Source organism: Rhinichthys klamathensis, unplaced genomic scaffold (assembly GCF_029890125.1).
Source record: "Rhinichthys klamathensis goyatoka isolate OS25496 unplaced genomic scaffold, OSU_Roscu_1.1 h1tg000436l_1, whole genome shotgun sequence".
NCBI lineage: Eukaryota > Metazoa > Chordata > Actinopteri > Cypriniformes > Leuciscidae > Rhinichthys > Rhinichthys klamathensis.
Window position 1 is genome coordinate 17,361 of NW_026606932.1, and position 18,396 is coordinate 35,756.

An 18,396-nucleotide genomic window follows, 5' to 3' on the forward strand; every position below is an offset into this window, starting at 1 on the left:
TGTGTGTGTGTGTGTGTGTGTGTGTGTGTGTGTGTGTGTATGTGTATGTGTATATATATAATATTTTATATATATATATATTTTATATATATATATATATATATATATATACATACACACACATATATGCCATATATTTGTTAATAGCAACTCTGAAGTGTCAAGTGTCTAAAGTTTGATTATCTTTTCAGGTGGAGCTGTCACTTGAGCGGCCATTCATAAGGGAGACGCAGTGCAACTGCAAAGCTGGCTTGGGACAGTGCAACCATCTCATCGGGCTGCTCTACACTCTCGCTCACTTTGCCAAGATGGGCTACACATCTGTCCCCCCAACAACGAGCAAGACGTCACTGCCTCAAGCCTGGCACGTTCCATCGAGGGCCCTGGGTGTCAGTCCAAGAACGGTGAGCTCTGTGAGTGTCTCAAAGCTAAAACCACCAGTGACCAACGCACCTCCGCCAAAGAGGCAACGCTCGTCTGAAGGGGTGATGTCAAACCTGTACTGTCCTGTGCCACTCCCGCTTCCATCAAATGCCTTTGCAGAGAGCCTACACCGAAACCTGAGTCAAATAGAAAGCAAGAGTCAGATGTTCAAGCTGCTGGAGGAGAACAGAAAACAGCCTGCTGCTCTTGTCTCTACCGACTTTGGAGACCTTCCAAAGGGATCTGTCCTTACCTACCACGCAACACAGTCTTCCAGGGCTAATGATGATCCCCTGTTTCCCTTACCATCACAGCCATGCTCATTTTACACTGTCCTGGATGACACTGAGTCATGCTACTATGGTGGCCTGGTGGTCACTCAGGCTGTTGCAATTCAGCTGGAGATAGAGACAAGGGAACAGAGCCATAGCAAGACCTGGCATAAAGTTCGAGCCAACCGTCTTACCTCCTCTTCCTTCAAGAGTATTTGTTCAAGGGTGGCAGACTACAACGTATTCGCTGCCAATTTGAAAAAGAAAATAGTGCAGACTAAGGTGATGAAGAGAGGTTTGGAACTGGAGCCTGTTGCTGCGGCTGAATATCAAGACCTCACTGGCTATGAGATCTTCCCTTGTGGGTTCGTCATCAACCACCACGCCCCACACCTAGGTGCCTCACCTGACCGAAAAGTGATTGACCCCAGTGCCTCACCAACGCACGGCCTCCTGGAGATCAAGTGCCCCAACAAAGGGAGCGTGAGGGATTGCAAGTACTTGCGTTGCAAGGCTGATGGTAGCCTTAGCCTGAAGACCACACACGAATACTATTTTCAAGTGATGGGGCAGATGGGCATCACTGGGTTGAAGTGGTGTGACTTTTTTGTGAAGTGCAGTGATGACCATCACTTGGAGCGGGTGCACTTCCAACCAAAGGAGTGGGAGAACATGAAGTGTAAATTGGACACATTCTTTTTTTCTCACTTTCTGCCTTCTTTGTGTAACAAAATCATGTAATACATCACTGATAATCTGTTTATGTATGGGCCTATAGTTCTCTTTTGTTAATGTTTTAAATGGTTTGCTCCTAATGTTCTGACCTGTTCCGGTTCCTTTTCCATACTTCTATGTACATAGTTACCTTTACAAACCTAGACCAATAAGCTATCAATGTTTTTTGAATGGCCTGTTTTCGGATGTTCTGGTTCCTTTTCCATGCTTACAGTATACAGGCAGGCCATTTTACAGTATTCCCCTGTACCAACTTCTATGTACAAAGTTACTTTTACAAACCTAGACCAGTGTGCCTATCAATGTGTTTTTTTTATGTTTTCTGATATTCCGACCTGCTGTTCTGGTATATTAAATTATAAAGTTATGAAGGACATCATCCATGTGTAATACAATTGTACTTTATTCTTTAGATAGATACACATCCAGTAGCTTATACATACACACACGTAAAACAATCAAATCACTCACAGGTATGTAAAAGTAAAGAGCATGAAAAGTGATTATAAGGTCTGACAGGGACTGATCCTGTGATACACTGACCATGATAAGGACAATAATGATGGTTAAGGCTTTGTACAGATTTATAAAGAAGAACAATAATGATGGTTAAGGCTTTGTACAGATTTATAAAAAAGAACAATAATAATGGTTAAGGCTTTGTGCAGATTTATAAAGAAGAACAATAATGATGGTTAAGGCTTTGTACAGATTTATAAAAAAGAACAATAATGATGGTTAAGGCTTTGTACAGATTTATAAAAAAGAACAATAATGATGGTTAAGGCTTTGTACAGATTTATAAAGATGAACACTTTCTATTCAAGGTTTGAATACATTTGTGGATATTAAGATGTCAGTTGTAGAGATTTACATAACATTGGTAGATATTTACATTAACATTACAATTTTAAAAGAGAGGACCTTGAAAATTAGTTAAAAGGGCACAGACGGCCCACAGTTGGTTAACGGAGCCCACCAGTGTCATGGGTAAGACTTTATCAAAAATATGGTACTCTTTAATCCGCCTAATAGCGCGCTCTACATGAATTCGCAGTCTTGCTATCGCTTGAGTCTTTCGTACTTCGTCTGCAGTGAAGTGTCCACTTGGGCCTAAAAAAGGAGGGACTACAAGGGAGACGTGTCTTTCAGAGAGAAGGTCCTTAATGAGAAAGCCTTTATCGGCCATTACCATATCTCCTTCTTCAAGAACAGAAAGAATACCTGATTTTTTGGTAATTTCTTTGTCAGATATTGAACCTGTATATAAATCACTGACAAAAGTCACTTCACCTGAGGGGGCAATACCTATTAAGCCCTTAAATGTGGTGTTCCCTTTGTAGTGTGAATAAATCGCTGAGTTAAGGACCTTGGAACTAGGTTTCTGTACATGAATTTCTGTGCAATCCAATACAACTCTAGTAGCTGGGAACGTGCATTTAAAACAATCTGGCATAAGTTCATCCACAGTTTTCCTTGAAGGCCACATTGGAAGTGATCCCAACATAAAATACAAAAAATTGGCCCAGGTCACACAGATCCTGCTTACTGTTGACTGTGATACATGGAAACGGGTTGCAAGATCCTGTTCAGGAAATCCCTGCCTCAACCTACAAAGAAAAAGAAAAAACTGGTCCATAGTGGACAATTTAGAGGCGCTAAAGCCTTGACGAAGTACCTCCCCACTTGTATGTTTAAGTCGCTGAGCCTGACTCCATCCCACCATATTTTCTGCAGTAGGTTGCAGGGCCATAAACACAGCTTTAAATGTATCATAATCTGGGAACCCTGTATAAAATGAAATCTGTTTATCGTCACCTTGAAAATTTGAAATCAAAAACCGTTCTTGTTGAAGCTCTAAAATTAAAAGTTCTTGATCACCGATGGTCTTGCGGGCTTCCTCAAGTTGATCTTGAAGTGAGGGAGGCAGTGCAGCATACTCATGGTCTGGGTGCGGAGGGGGCGTCTCTTCACTGGAAGTATAAGATAAACATATTGATGGACACATTAGGTGTTTTACAATGATACTCATGCTCAATTCATGTAACCAATTACATCTTTTACGTACCTCAACACATTCACACCATGTCGATCATCGAGATCCGTGGAAACATTACTGGAAATCATCAACAGAGAAATACGGTCACTACACAGTTAATAAATGCATTACAAACTAGTAACTTAATTCATCTTAATACTACCTTGCAGTTCTAACAACACTCCTCCTCTCTGGTCTGACAGAACTCCATGCAAACACAGTTGGCACAGCTCCCTGTTTCAACTTGGTGATGCCAGTCTTGCTCTTCACAATGCAGTCTGGGAGGAAATGCTCCGAGCACACTTTTGTGTATGCGTTTATCTGCATCAGCAAATAAAATACGATCATATAAACATTTTTACATGTATAATTTTATTGATCAGACTCAATCTGACTCCTGTACATCCTCCTCCTAGCTAGGAAAACTGATGTGATGTGATGTGTTTCCTAGGTTAGCTTGTGACTAGAAGCTAATACAAACAAGGTCACTCAGAATATGCTTATACTAGTAAATCTGTGGTGGTAGATTTTAATAACATACTAATAATTTTGGACTAGGCTGTATATTTCAACAACCTGGCTCTCTGCCTTAATCTATCTACTAAAACGTGCTAGTTCTAGCCTAGCTAACTTAGCTGCTAGTGATACAAGCTCGTTATGGAGACGGCTCAGCCTCACAGCACCAGACATAATAAAACTTACCTTAAAATTACGACCAGGATCCCTTCTGATGTTTATTATCCATTGTCGACGTAGTCCATGATCTTTGGGGAAACGGTGAAACGTTTGTCCTCTGTTTGATTTTTTCCTGTGTGATGAAGTGCATTGGGGAACACAGCAGTGAGGCGCCATTGCACAGAGAAATCGCGTTGTGAGAACAACCGGAAGTGGTAAGTGTACCCCTCAGGCTCGATGGAACGTTCGAGGTGAATAAGGCGAATTCATGAGCTCGGAGCTGTGATTTCCTCTTAAAGAGGCAGAGCGCCACATTCGTTGCACCTTTCTCTACTTGCTGATAATGTGTAACTGATGTTGTGATTTTAAAATATCACCAAGGCTCTTTAAGAGTAAAGATGATCATGTATTTTCATCTGAATGTTTCTCGTTAAACAGATATTGTTTGCTTCAGATTTCATGAATGTTTTTCACAGAAGATTAGCCTGTAGCGGCATTATCATTATTTTCAGTTGAGTCATTAAGAGATTCACAGACTGTGTGTCATGTTGTCCCTCTCCAGTGAAGCAGGTCGAGGCAGCTATAATGATCTCCCAGAATCTGAGAAAGTACAGCCTAGTTCTCGCTTCCTACTCATTAAAACCACTACGGTGTTCCTTGAGACAATTCGCTTCCTTAGCATGGGAGCACTGAGAGATTGGAGCAGCAAATTCTTCTGTGGATACATGCCATCTTCTATCTGTATTTCATTTAAGAACCCCATTAGATGCAAAACCACAGGACGTCACCTGTTATCTTTCTATTTCTGGAAATAGGCTATATTGTTTCTGTTTTCTCTCACGCACCATTAAAGTATGCTTCCCGCAGTAGACATTTAGAGGGGAACCTGCTAGCTATCTGTCTCTGAAATGACTTTTTAATGGCCGACTAGATTTGCTCATCTATCACAGGTCTGCGCCCCTCTTGATTCTCCGATAAACTCAAATAGATTCGGTTACTAATGTTCACGCAGCCGCCATCGCACCGTTCCATATGCAGCTCTTTATACGGTGTGGCAGAGAAATTCATCTGAGTGGGGTTTTCTCTTACTGAATCGTTCACTCACAAAGTCAGGTTGCAAAAGTAACAATAAATAGCTGTAAAAACAGGGCAAGCTCATAAGGGAAATGTTGCTGTAGCAGTTTTATCCAGAAATATGTGGTCTGGTGACATTTTGTCAAAGCCTCAGCAACATTTGAATATTGTCATATATATGTAGAAACCTATACATAGGAGCCTGATAAAAATGTTAATATTAAAGAAAAACATTAGACGGACTTAGAGGCTTTTGCATCTGAAGTCTTTATATATTCGAGGAGAGATAATTTGAGCCTCTTATTCCACCACTAATACTTTTATGTTATCTCGCAGGCTGATGCTGAAAATCAATGCCTGCTGACGTCGTATGGAAAAGAGCAGTTTGGATATTCTGGAAAAATGACATTTTCTTATGATATTGACATTTTTAAGCTTCCAATGAAATGTGTGGGGTCAGTAAGACTGCATTAAAATGATCAACAAATTAAGTGACAGTAGGCTAAATATATTTATTCTAGTTTACATAAATGCTGTTCTTTTTTGAATATGTGACACCAAAGACAGGAGTATTGGCTGCTGAAAATTCAGCTTTGCCAACACAGGAATAAATTGCATTTGAAAATATATTGAAATAGAAAAATGTCTTTTTATTTGTAATAATATTACCATTTTTAAATGATACTTTTGAATGCTATAGGTTAACATTGCCAAATTGGGTATATTAAGATGTATAATTGCCACAGTTATAATTCAGTACTGATCTTTAATGATAATCAATACTTAAAATATGCGTCATGTTTTGATTTAAAAAAAAATGTAAAAAAAATTTTTTTAAATATACTGCAATCAAAATGCAGCATTGTTGTAAAACTCTTTTATACATACTAAGATGTTTACAAGTAGCACGTCTGTAATGTTGTTCGTAATACCGTGAATCGCAGAATGCCGCAATCCAAACATTTGCTGACTAAGACACCCCTTTTCCCCCTTTGTGGTTTGCGCTGTCAGTTTGACACGGTCACTGTATAATATTTTGGGTGAGCATCTGTTTCTACAGGGCAGGAACTGAGCCATCATGTTAGTGGAAAGAGGGCGTAAGAGGGGGGGCTTTTTAAAAATCAAGCCTGTGAAATGAGATGCTAATCAGAGGCAGCACGAGCATGAATGGGCTACGCGTGGCTGCCGTGAATATCTCACACTGATATGATAAATTATGCTAAATCTTTGACCCTTTGACCTTGGGGAGTCTGGTGTATAAAGGTTTGTTATATGATTTTGAGACCCTACACCCTGCGTAGAGTGAGTGGTTTAAGACTGGTAGAGCAGTTGTTAGTTTAGGGCGAGTTACCGAAGGATTTAGAAAGTGGCACAGGTGGGCATGCTACAGGAAAAGGTGGGCAGGATGGCGTACCGAGGTTGGAGATGTATTGCAATGGAGGAGGGGTCTATCCAAGTGAAGTCATTAGCATAAGAAAAGTATGCAGTGTAGTGGTTGCGCTGAGCTGCCCGCACTTGATAACGGCAAGAAGCGTGCCAGACAAACACACACTTAATCGTACATGACATCTCACCAGGTGGTGGCCAACACCACATGTCTTTCCCTCTTTCTATTTTCCCCCCTTTCTTTTCGTTTCTTGAAAGAGAATAAATCCTTGAAGCACCGTTTGTCCCTCAGCAATGCTTTGTGACTCGGTTCATACAAAAGCTTTGGATTAGGGCTTATTCTGGGCTCTGGTTTCTGTCTTATTGTTTACCACATCATGGAAACGCACCGGCTAGTCGGTGCCATTTGCCATTTGCCACAGCAGAGCTAATATGAGAATATTTTAAAACAATTTTATATTAGAACCCCCTGCATACACACTCTGTCACTTCTTCATTATATATGATGGATAGCCCAATTTAAAAAGCTGCTGAGGGAGTCTAATTTAGGCATGAGATTTTTAACGAGATTAAACATTTCACATTCATAGCGGGTAATCGATGCAGACATTTCTATCATACGTAGACCTTGCTGCTCCAGTGTTTACATACAGATTTAAATATATCCGTCAGAAAGTAATTACATTAAAGTCACATACATTGGAGAATGGCCATTCTTGGGTCTGGAGGTCGGACGCTGTTTTGCACTTTATTTACCAAAAAAATATGAAAGGAAAATGATGTTACAATGTGCATGAGAGGTGAATGTGAGTAATATTTTAAGTACAATTTCAATTATTATTCATTTCCTTTCACTTTCCCTTTCCCATCCCGTCTTGTTCTTCCAATTTCTTCCCTCCAACTGTGTTTGTCATTATATTTCTGTAATGGAAAATTTCTAATTTTCCTAATCTCTCCACTACTCCGCATGCAGTCTTCTCCTTTCTTTTATGGAAAATATTGCAGTGGTCCTCTGGTGGCCTGTTGGCTCGGGCATGATTTATTTGAGTTATGTGTGGATGTCCAGTGTAGAATAGCCCATTGTGCGTAACACAAAGAGAAAGGCCAGTCTCTGCAGCCAGGCAGATGGCACATCCTGGAATCAGAGACAATAGTCTTCACCCTGAGTTCTATTAAAGAATGCAAAGAGCTGCATACTAATCATGCATATATTAAACTGGTGGCCAGTGCTGGACTTTACTTGCTATTAAACATATGGATTGTTTTATGTCTCAATATCTTAAAATCTCAATTTTATCCTCCCAGAGAGAATTTAATGCCACAATGTTGTGGCATGGGGGTATCTTAGTAGATTATGCAATTAAGACAACATATAATAAATGTATATTAAATACCATATTAAAATAATAGAATGCATCATCAAAATAACACCCAAAACAGCTTTTTTAAGTGCAGTGTACTTTAAAAAACATTTTATAATTCAACATAAAATTAAACAACTGCTTAAGAAACGTTGTTTCTGCATTTTTGAAACAACACCCTAATTTCTCGTTGTGCTGTCCTCTTTCCCTCTCCCCTCTCTCTGCAGGTGCACGAGCAATTTAATGAGATGCAAATGAGATATGCATACAGCCAATCTCATGTGCCATGATTAAGCACAGGATATTAACCATTCTCTCTCGCTCTCTCTCTTTTCATCTAGTAAATCCCCATCCTTGGCTCTGTCACTCCATGGCAGGACTGCTACAGCAGAAATATCTAGAAGAAATAAAAAAGCACTGAAAATTCAATGCATTTGTCCTGCGTCTTCTTGGTATGTGACGCATTGAGTAGAAAGATCCTTTCAGATTTCTCGGCAGTTTCTTGCGTTTTGGTGCTGAAGCTGGTAAGGAAGCATATCCTCCATTTTCTGCCCCCCCCTCCCACCCTCGCCTTATTCCCTCTTCCTTTGACTCGCCCCTTTTGTGTTACGGTGTGTGTGTGTGTGTTTGTGTGTGCGCACACGGTTGTTTTTGGCATAATCCATTTACATAATAAAGATGAGGTAAAATTAAGATCCCCACAGGAGTAAAGACGAGAATCCCAGCGATACAAACCTCATTAATACAGCACGATTAGCATATCCGTACATAATTGTCCGCAATCGGTACAAAGAAAGATGTAAATGCAAAAAAACCAACAGGAACCCGCAAATTAATCGTCCCATTTCGCGAGGTTGTTAACGGCTAATTTGAACTTGTTTATAGAAGGTTACGCTGAAAACAATGCCCGTTTTGGAACAAATCCTCCGTTGCTTAACGAGAGCGATGTCAATGAAAGATTCAATGCACAAACGTCTGTAAATCTGTTCCTTCAGAAAGCACGTGAAGGAAGAGGAGGAGAGAAAATCTGCATTATTTATACTCCTCTACAATGTCAAACACATCCTGTGAGAGACCGAATTCTCTCACTCACTCTCTGAGTGGCATTATTTTCTCTCTGACTCAACAGGAAGCTTCGTGGATCCTCAGAACAGGTATTCAAGCATAAATCTCTCCCTGTTCTTGGAAAGCTCTGCAAACGGAAAGATTTCAAAAGTTGTGCATCCATCTGGTAAACTTCACCATGCTAATACCCGTCATTTATCCTTTTGGTGTTCCCGACGTACTAATGAACGTTCACTCTTGCTTCCACCGAATGTATATTTGTGCAAGCCACAGCGGAGTACGTTCTGGATTTTTGCAGTAGATAAAAAAAGTCATATACATAACAATAGTTGCGATTTGATTGATTTGTTGAGTCACTGTTTTAAGTCAAGGCCTGTGGTTTTCTTTGGCTCCTCCCTGTTTGCTTGTATCCTCAGTTGTTTCTTCTGTCCTGTCCACCAACTTTACCATTTCTGATATCCAACATTTGAAACTATTTTTGGATGACAAACTCTTTCTTTACTCTTCCGTTTCTTTCCATTTATCCATTTACCAAAACCCTGTTGAATGTTAAGTAATGTTGGCATTACTGCTGGCTCTCTGACTTCCGTCGACATTCCCTCAGTCTGGTTTGCCCATCACTTTTGTTTGCACAAGTGTTCCTGCCACATTCCTCCTCACCAAATCTGTCACACTAATTAACCCAACAAACTCTGCAAGTGTTAATTAAGCTGTCGGATCACTGTGTTTTTCAATCTTGTTTTGTGTTTCGTCCCTAGGGCTCTTTGTCTTTGCCAAGTGGCACGCGTCGGGGGCTGGTTACTGCAGGAACATGCTGGCACTCTGCCATTCCCAAGCCACCGCCAGCTTCCCAGCGGCATGCGGCGGCGCAGAGATCCTGGCACGCTGCCGAAGGTTTATGCGTGCCAACGAGAATAACAAGACAAGTCGCATATCTCCATTAATACAAGGCAGATGCCATCATACCCGCGTCGAGTGGCATCGACATCGGGGCATGTGCTGCTGACTCTCTGGGGGATGTGCCTACTTGGAGCCTGGCACAGTCACGAAGGAGACGGCGAAACGCAGCAGGATGGCATAGCCTGAGGGAATCGAAATGACGAGGTCGTGGCGAAGAGTTTTGCGCTTTTCTGAAACAATAAGAGGATAAAAGGTTTGTTAGGAGACACCACATCAGTTTATCGCAATGCATTGAATGAGGCATTGCATACTCACACAGTTGCCATGCTGTCGAGCTGGCGGACGGATCTTCAAAGAGCTCCAACTTTTGAATCCAATGCTCAGGAACATCTCGTTTGGAGAATTGGCAGCAGGACGATGCCTCTCTTTTCTCTCGTTATCTGTCTCTCCTCCTCTCTCCTCTGTAATGCCACCCTGCCTACACGCCCTCTTTGGCACCGGCGCTGAGTGGATGGCACCGTGCCAACCTCGCAAAACCACCGTGTTCATTCGCCACTTTGCGTCATGCTCTTCCCCCCCACACACCCTCCCTCTCTAACTCTTCAACCCTTTTTCTCTTTCCATCCCTCATTCTGTCGCTCTACTTTGGATCCATGTGCTCTCTTTGATGACTGAGAAGTAGAAATGATTTCTGATGTGTCATGCACTGTGTCATGCACTGTGTTTACTTCAGCGTTCACGTCTGTACAGCGCGCCACAGTAACGTTTTCTTGTCGCTGCTCTTCAGCTCTGATGTGCCTTTTATTTCTTGCCATTCAAAGATCACAAGTGCGCTTTTATGTCCCTTATGATACTCCACTTCCAGAGACATGCAAGCCTGTCCGCTGGGCCCCAACAAGTTGTTTTCCCTTCTGTTCTATTTTCTGTTCTTTCATTCGGAGAATCTAAGCATGAAGCGTTTCGCAACAGGAGGTCACCGCGATGCAAATCAAGTGGATTAGCATATCATTTAGTGGAATGAATATGCAAATGCTCTTTGAAATTTGTGAGTTTTCAGCTTTCAACAACTCAAAAGTCTCTTATGTGTGCACTGATACCTCTTTTCTTTTACATTCTCTAATCTCTTCTCACTCGCTCCCTTTTCTCATTTAATCTTCATTTTTCTGTCTCTAAAGGGTTTGTTTTGGGGAAATTCCATGCTGTTAAGATTACCAAGGGATATTGAGAGTATTTCAGGGTAAAATAGGCCACCTTGTGAGCATGTCTGCCCAGCTGGGCATCAACTCCCAGTACACAGATGAGAACTCATGGATGTGTGTTACAGACACTGCTAGAGGAAACACTCATAGTTTTGTTTTCCTCTTGGCTACAGAATGTCTTTATATTTAAATAAGGGCTGCAAATTGCAGACAGTTGCAGCAACAATGCAATAAACCAATCTTTGGATGCAATATGTGCTTAGATGTGCATGTTGTTCTCTCTCATGTTTCTCTTTATTGTAAATATTAATTCTAATGATCGATTTTTATCATTTTTGAGATTGTTTAACCCGTAACAAAATATTGTCCTTAACATATTTTTGTTTTTACAGTACTGTACAGTGGGTTTTTTTGTTTTATTTTTTGAATAATGGAAGATAAATAGCAGTAGATCTGGGTTATTTATCACTTTGATGCAAATTGGTTTGTCTTAAACATTGCTTTTACTATCATAATAGACACTCAAATGAAAAATATATTTTGACACAGTTAGAAAAATGAGGGTCATCCAAAATCTTGAATATGAATGAATAGATGAGAATATTAAACACAATTTAAAATTCCAGGCATGATTTATTATGCCAATTTAATTGCATCAAATTGATGATTTATACCCAGTGATTCAAGACGCAATGTCTTTTAAAATAGCTAATGAGGTCATTACATTGCATGTTCATTTCTAAAATATTTTGGCTAATTTGATAATACACTATGCAGTATTCACAGTCCCGGTTAACACATTTGATCAGATTTCCCCCCACAATCAGCACAGAAAACGGGGGGTATACAAAAGCTGTGATGAGATTAACAGGGTACTTACTGGTTTACTGCTCCCTAAATATTCAGCAGGGGATATTTGTTCAATACGTGTGACGAACTTCATTCAATTGAAATGCTCTGCAATGTGCAGATTGGGAGTTTTCAGGTAAGCTCATGATAAGTGTGTGTGTGTGTGTGTGTGTGTGTGTGTGTGTGTGTGTGTAAATATATACAGTATATACCAATATACTTTGGTACAGTTAGTACCAAAAGTTTGAAAACATTTTTTTTTGTTTTTGAAAGAAGTCTCTTGTTCTCATTAAGCCTGCGTTTATTTGATCAAAAATACAGAAAAACACAGTAATATTGTGAAATATTATTTAAAATAATGGTTTTCGATTTTAATATGCTTTAAAATACAATTTATTTCTGTGATGCAAAGCTGATTTTTCATCAGCTATTACACAGTCTTCAGTGTCACGTGATCCTTCAGAAATCATTCTAATATGCTGATTTATTATCAATGTTGGAAACAGTTAATATATTTTTTTTAGCTATAACCTGTGATGCTTTTTTCAGGATTCTTTGATGAATAAAAGTTTAGAACATCATTTATTTTAAATCGAAATTTAACAATATACACTATACCGTTCAAAAGTTTGGGGTCAGTGATTGTTTTTTCTTTCTTTTTTAAATAAATGTATATTCTGTTCAGCAAGAATGTGTTAAATTGATAAAAAAGTGATAGTAAAGATTTATATTGTTAGAAAATATTTTAATTTGAAATAATAATGCTGTTCTTTTTAACTTTTTAGTCATCAATGAATCCTGAAAAAAGTATCACAGGTTCGAAAAAAAAATATTAAGCAGCACTTCTGTTTCTAATATTGCTAAAAAAAAAAGTATCAAATCAGCATATTAAAATGATTTTTGAAGGATCATGTGACACTGAAAACTGGAGTAACGATGCTAAAAATTCAGCTTTGCATTATAGAAATAAATTATATTTTAAAGAAGCCTATATTAAAATAGAAAATTTTAAATTGTAATAATATTTCACAATATCACTGTTTTTTTACTGTATTTTTGATCACATAAATGCAGCCTCGATGAGCATATGAGACTTCTTTCAAAAACATTAAAAATAGTAATGTTTCCTTTTTACTTGTGTGTGTGTGTGTGTGTGTGTGTGTGTGTGTGTGTGTGTGTGTGTGTGTGTGTGTGTGTGTGTGTGTGTGTGTGTGTGTGTGTGTGTGTGTGTGTGTGTGTGTGTGTGTGTGTGTTTTGTAATATTTAATATGTAAACAAATGTGCTTTGGTACATTATGTAAGAAAAAAAAATCCTCCTTTGTGTTTATTTTAGCAACTTCCCGTCAGTGTACACTTTATGCCATTGCAGTGCCCTTCCGACTGAGCGGATGCACTTCCTGCGATTTTAAAAACTGGCTTAAGATGACCGGATATGAGATATTTGCTTTGGCAGGGCATTGTCGGGGGAATGGAACATATCCAAATTCTATGTTCTGTAAGTATATTAATAATGCCTCACACATATCATCCTTGGTGGATAGACAAATACTAAGTTGCTCTGAAAAATACGTGAGGTGTGTTTTAAATATGGCTACCATACTAATGCAAATTACATCGCACAGAAAGATCATACACACATACACTCTATGCACATACATTTATGTGAGTAACCGTAATGGGAGACTGCTTGGCCACCTTAGAATATAAATCACATTTCCCATCAGCCTCTGCTCTGACCTCTGACCTTCACTTTGATATGGTTCAAGAATGTGTGTGTGTGTGTGTGTGTGTGAGAGAGAGAGAGAGTATCTCTTGGTCGATAGCTACAGGATCTCTGCTCTTCTACACTACATTATTCTCACATCTGTCCATTAGCAGGGCCACAGAGAGTAAATCTCCTCACCTACACACACACACACACACACACACACACACATACACACACAAGAGACAGAGAGGTGTGATATTACTGTAAGATCACCCTGGAATAAAACTTACCATGCATGTCACGGGGCTGTCAGGTAGCGTTGCCATGGAGATCACCAGCAGGTGTCTATATTATGTGGTGGTATCATCATGTTTGTCAGGCTCTAGCATGTATGCGTGTTGACATGCTCACTCACTCATGCACAAATAAGCATGTGAGCTTGCAGTGCTTTCTATTTTCAGACACAAGCTCAGACTGTTTTCCACACGAAACTCTCGCTTTTATTCATGACTTCATATTCCTTCAGAACAAATGTATAATTTCGGATCTGTCTTGCATTTTATTTCATTCTCTTTCCATTTGCAGTGGGAATACTTCAGGGCACTTTTGTTTATTGGAGCTAATGGCTGAATATTAGGAGCTTCCCTCTTTCAAAATGTATTCCGCTCCGAGCTATATAGTGTGTGAAGTCGACCTAAACTCAAATGAATATCATTAAATCGGTCTTAGCTCTGTGAAACAACAACACAAAAATTCTCAGAGAAAAAATGAAATGGCGTTGCTTATTCATCTGCCATTATCGGAACCGAGAGGAAACATGCAATATTTACAGATGATCCAAAGAACCAAAATATCATATATATACATGGTCTTAAAGGAATAGAATAGAATAGAATAGAATAGAATAGAATAGAATAGAATAGAATAGAATAGAATAGAATAGAATAGACCACTAAACACTACAAAAATACAATATATGCAACTGTACGCAAATGCCAAGAGGAACCAAGAGGAAACATACAATATTAAAAGATAATGTCAATTCTAGAATAGAATGTAAATTATATTCTATAGAATAAAATAACTGATGAAATACAATGTATGCAGTTGTATACAAATGCCTAATAAGTGCAGAATTCATATGTTTAAATAAATGTATATAACAAAACAAACGAATGCACATTTATGGAAAGTCGTCCTGCAGTGTGACATGATGCGTTTTAAAAAATTTTAGGCAGTGTTTTGCAAATTCTTTTTTAATTATAATGCATGCAGTGTTTATGTCCTCGTGTTAATTGAGAACCTACGTGAAATATTTGTACTTGTAAAAATTAATTTGTCACACCGCATGATTATTTAAATGAAGGCAGGGAGGCGATTTAAAATGGAGGGAAACAATGTAAGAAATAGTGAACAGCACCAAAAAGACACGCTATCTTATACATTATTTGAACTTTAAATCTTGAAAGATAAATAAATAATGAACTAAACAAAAAGTACTTTATATAAAGTGATGTTAATTATATTAAAAATGGTATGTGTCAAATACATTTTGCATTGGAGAACAAGCCAGCATGCAGGAGAGAAAATAATTTTCTTTTCACGAATATTATATGGTGATTACATATGGTGATATTTTATTTTATAATGTCATTTTTATAGTTCATACTCACTGCATTTTTGCGTTTGACTAATGTCTTTATCCAATGCAACTTTGCAGTGTACTCAATCTTTGTCTGAGAATCAAATCCACTACCTTGGATTTCTTACTACATGTCGAGGTAAATGGAACCCAAATGATATTCTTTTGAATTTGACCTATTAAACATAACACATGACACTAGACATGTGTATGTTTATGATTCCAAATCTCTGTATTCCTTAATATTTAGTTTAGTCCTGTATTAAGCTGCAAGTATAAGGTGTGTCTGCAGATGTAGCCTATAGGACCAATGCAGTAACAATAGCTAAATACAGTGTGTATGCAATCCATGTTTAATCCTGATCTTTTTTGTGACCTTCTCAAAAATTTCTAATCATGAATGATTTGTGTCACACATTATTATTATTCTTGCAGGCATAAGAGATGGAAAGAAATGAAAAAATTATACTTGTATCACAAGGAAACCCCCAAAATAAACTTAAGAGGGTCTGCGCTCACACACTTCATCTGAAAAACACAGGCAGAAATACGAAAAATGATAGTGTCCCTGGAGGGCAAATTACATGGTGTTTGAGTGTGTGTGTCTGTGAGATGCTGCAAAATGAAATTCCGCCTATAGGGAGTCAGACACGCGCTCCAAGTGAACAGAGGAGAACAAAGGATTATTCTCTCCCCTGATTCCTCTTGTTCTGCCTACTGTTGTTACTCTGTTCATTTATTTATTTGCTATTTTTTTCTTTGTCCATTTGTCCTTTAACAGCGCCTCTCGAAAAACACAGAAAATTGAGCACATAAACACAAACACATACAGCTATGACAAAAAGTCACAAATAATGTCTGACATATTCTATCTTCTCTCTCTCTCTCTGTCTCTGCAGGCTGTGATTCGGATGCAGCACTCACTGTCAAACAGTGACCTCCAGAGGACGTTTATAAAACTGCAGCCTGCTGCAAACTCATTATTTGAGGCATCCATAGGCATTAAACTAATGCCCTGTGACTGTGAGGTAAGTATGCAGAATGTTTAATGCTAGAACACAAACTCTAGATGATTTTTTTTCATCCCTACCATAGAGATGCTATACGGCGTCACATCATCAGCTCCATTATATAAGCCCAAGATTAATGATTACAAACTTGATTGAAAAATGTTGCTAATATCAATAAAAACTTTTACATTATGCAACAAAAAAATCATATCAAATTCAAACGAGCCTTATCATTAAATTATCGTGCATTTTTAGAATTATAAAAGCAGATGTCTATAACAATCTACCTAATATAAATAATTCAACATATTTAAAAAAAACTATATTAATAACAAAAGAAATTATACATTTTAATTAAAATATTTATTTATTAAATTAAAATCAAAATTATTATTTTGCAGTGCTATTATATATATTAAAGCTTGTGTAGACTGCAAAATAATAGCTAATAATAATATTAATTAATATAATTTTTATGGGGACTGCAAATGTTATTTTTATTATTATTTAGCAGTTAACGGAAGCTTTTGGATATTAAATTCTCTGTTTTCCTTTCTCCCCCAGTTCTATCACTTTAAAGCCTCATCTAATATGACTATTTCTCTCTCTCTCTCTGTCACCTTCTCTCTCTTTTCCCCTTCTCGCGTCCTTCCTGAAAGGCAGCAGTAATGTGATTTCAGTAATGTAATTTGTCTGCGTGTGTGTCAGTGTGCGGACAGTGAGGAGGAACCTGATCCATGCTGGATGATTTATGATGTTCGTTCCATCGTTTTTCTAAAACACGTTTCTCTTCATTTATTTTTAATCTTCAGAGCGATTAGTTCTCCCTGTCACCTGCTATACAGCGTCTGAGCGGAGCGTTAATGAGAGAGCGAGAAAAAGAGGCTTAAGAGAGACGGATGCACACAGACACACACTTACAGCACATGAAAACATGCAGAATAGAACCTATAGAAAATAAAGAGCGCACAGTGCATTAGATTTTGGTTTGAGATCTTCAGCACTGAGAAAAATGTCACCTCATACATACCACTGTGAATGACCATTCACTGCAATCAGAGGTCAGACTCAAAAGCAGCCAATTGAAATCACTCCCCACATTTCCATGGCAACACGCTCCATATGACTCCACTTGATATAGCTTCATTCCCTTTACTCATCTTTTTATTTCCTTTAATTCCCTACTCTCTCTGTTTTTCCAGCATAATATATTTATTGTAGAACCCCTTTAGCCTATAGCAACCACATTACACTGTTTTAAATGCTGTCAATCGATTTAAAACTACATTTTTCTGTAGTTAATTGCGATTAATCACACCTAACATTAAAGTTTTTTATATTTTTATATTGTAATATTTCTATATTGTAATACATTGAATCTCCAAATAATGTAGAAACAACATAAAGACAGTATAATTTCAATATTTGTTTAATGTCATCTTTTTAGTAGCTGAATGAAGGCAGTAACAGTCTTTACTAAATTGATTTTTTCCCCATTAATTATATAAAGCCATATAACAACTTTTAATTTAAAAGTTAATTAAAAAATTTTTACGCATAAACCCATCGTCAAAAATGTCACAAATTTATTTTATGCTCAAATTATACATTGAATATAGATGAATCCTCATTAAAGCTACAGAAGTTATTCAGTAAAGAGCAGTGAGAGATTTTCTCTTTGTCTTTGTGTTATTAGGTTTATTAGGCTGCTGTCACTTTAAAGTCCCACTCCGATCATATTTTGAGCCATTTGTAAACATTCCCAGTGGTCTTTAAATTATGAATATGCCATTTTTAGCCAAACTCACAAAACCTGTGCCGTTTTCTGGGACTTTGCTTCAGCAGAGCGGCAGTAGCTCATTAGCAATTCGCCTCTGCTTTGTGGGCGGAGCCGTTGGCACGGAGATGACCCTCCCCCTGCCCGTTGCTGAGAGCTCTGTCTCTCCCGCTAGCTTACACCCCCAACCTGTCATTACCGGTGCAACAAAAATTGAGAGCAATATTGGAGCTATCCAGCCGTACAGTGCGTTTTCGTTTTAAAACGCATAACTTTTGCAAC

The 18,396-nt window shown here is 38.4% G+C and overlaps 1 protein-coding gene and 1 long non-coding RNA gene across 2 annotated transcripts; both read right to left on the minus strand.

The window, feature by feature from the left end:
* Positions 1-2,238: 2,238 nt before the first annotated feature.
* LOC130071288 (uncharacterized) lies at positions 2,239-4,342 on the minus strand. Its single transcript, XM_056235994.1, has 4 exons — positions 4,171-4,342; positions 3,632-3,789; positions 3,499-3,546; positions 2,239-3,403 (listed from the first exon to the last, which is right to left on the minus strand). Exons 1-4 carry the CDS (start codon positions 4,318-4,320, stop codon positions 2,341-2,343), a joined length of 1,419 nt encoding a protein of 472 aa, XP_056091969.1. The 5' UTR covers positions 4,321-4,342; the 3' UTR covers positions 2,239-2,340.
* Positions 4,343-8,177: 3,835 nt separating this feature from the next.
* LOC130071282 (uncharacterized) lies at positions 8,178-9,364 on the minus strand. The gene is made up of 2 exons (XR_008803989.1): positions 8,700-9,364; positions 8,178-8,361 (listed from the first exon to the last, which is right to left on the minus strand). It is a non-coding gene; the product is annotated as an uncharacterized LOC130071282 (long non-coding RNA).
* Between the last annotated feature and the right edge of the window lie 9,032 nt (positions 9,365-18,396).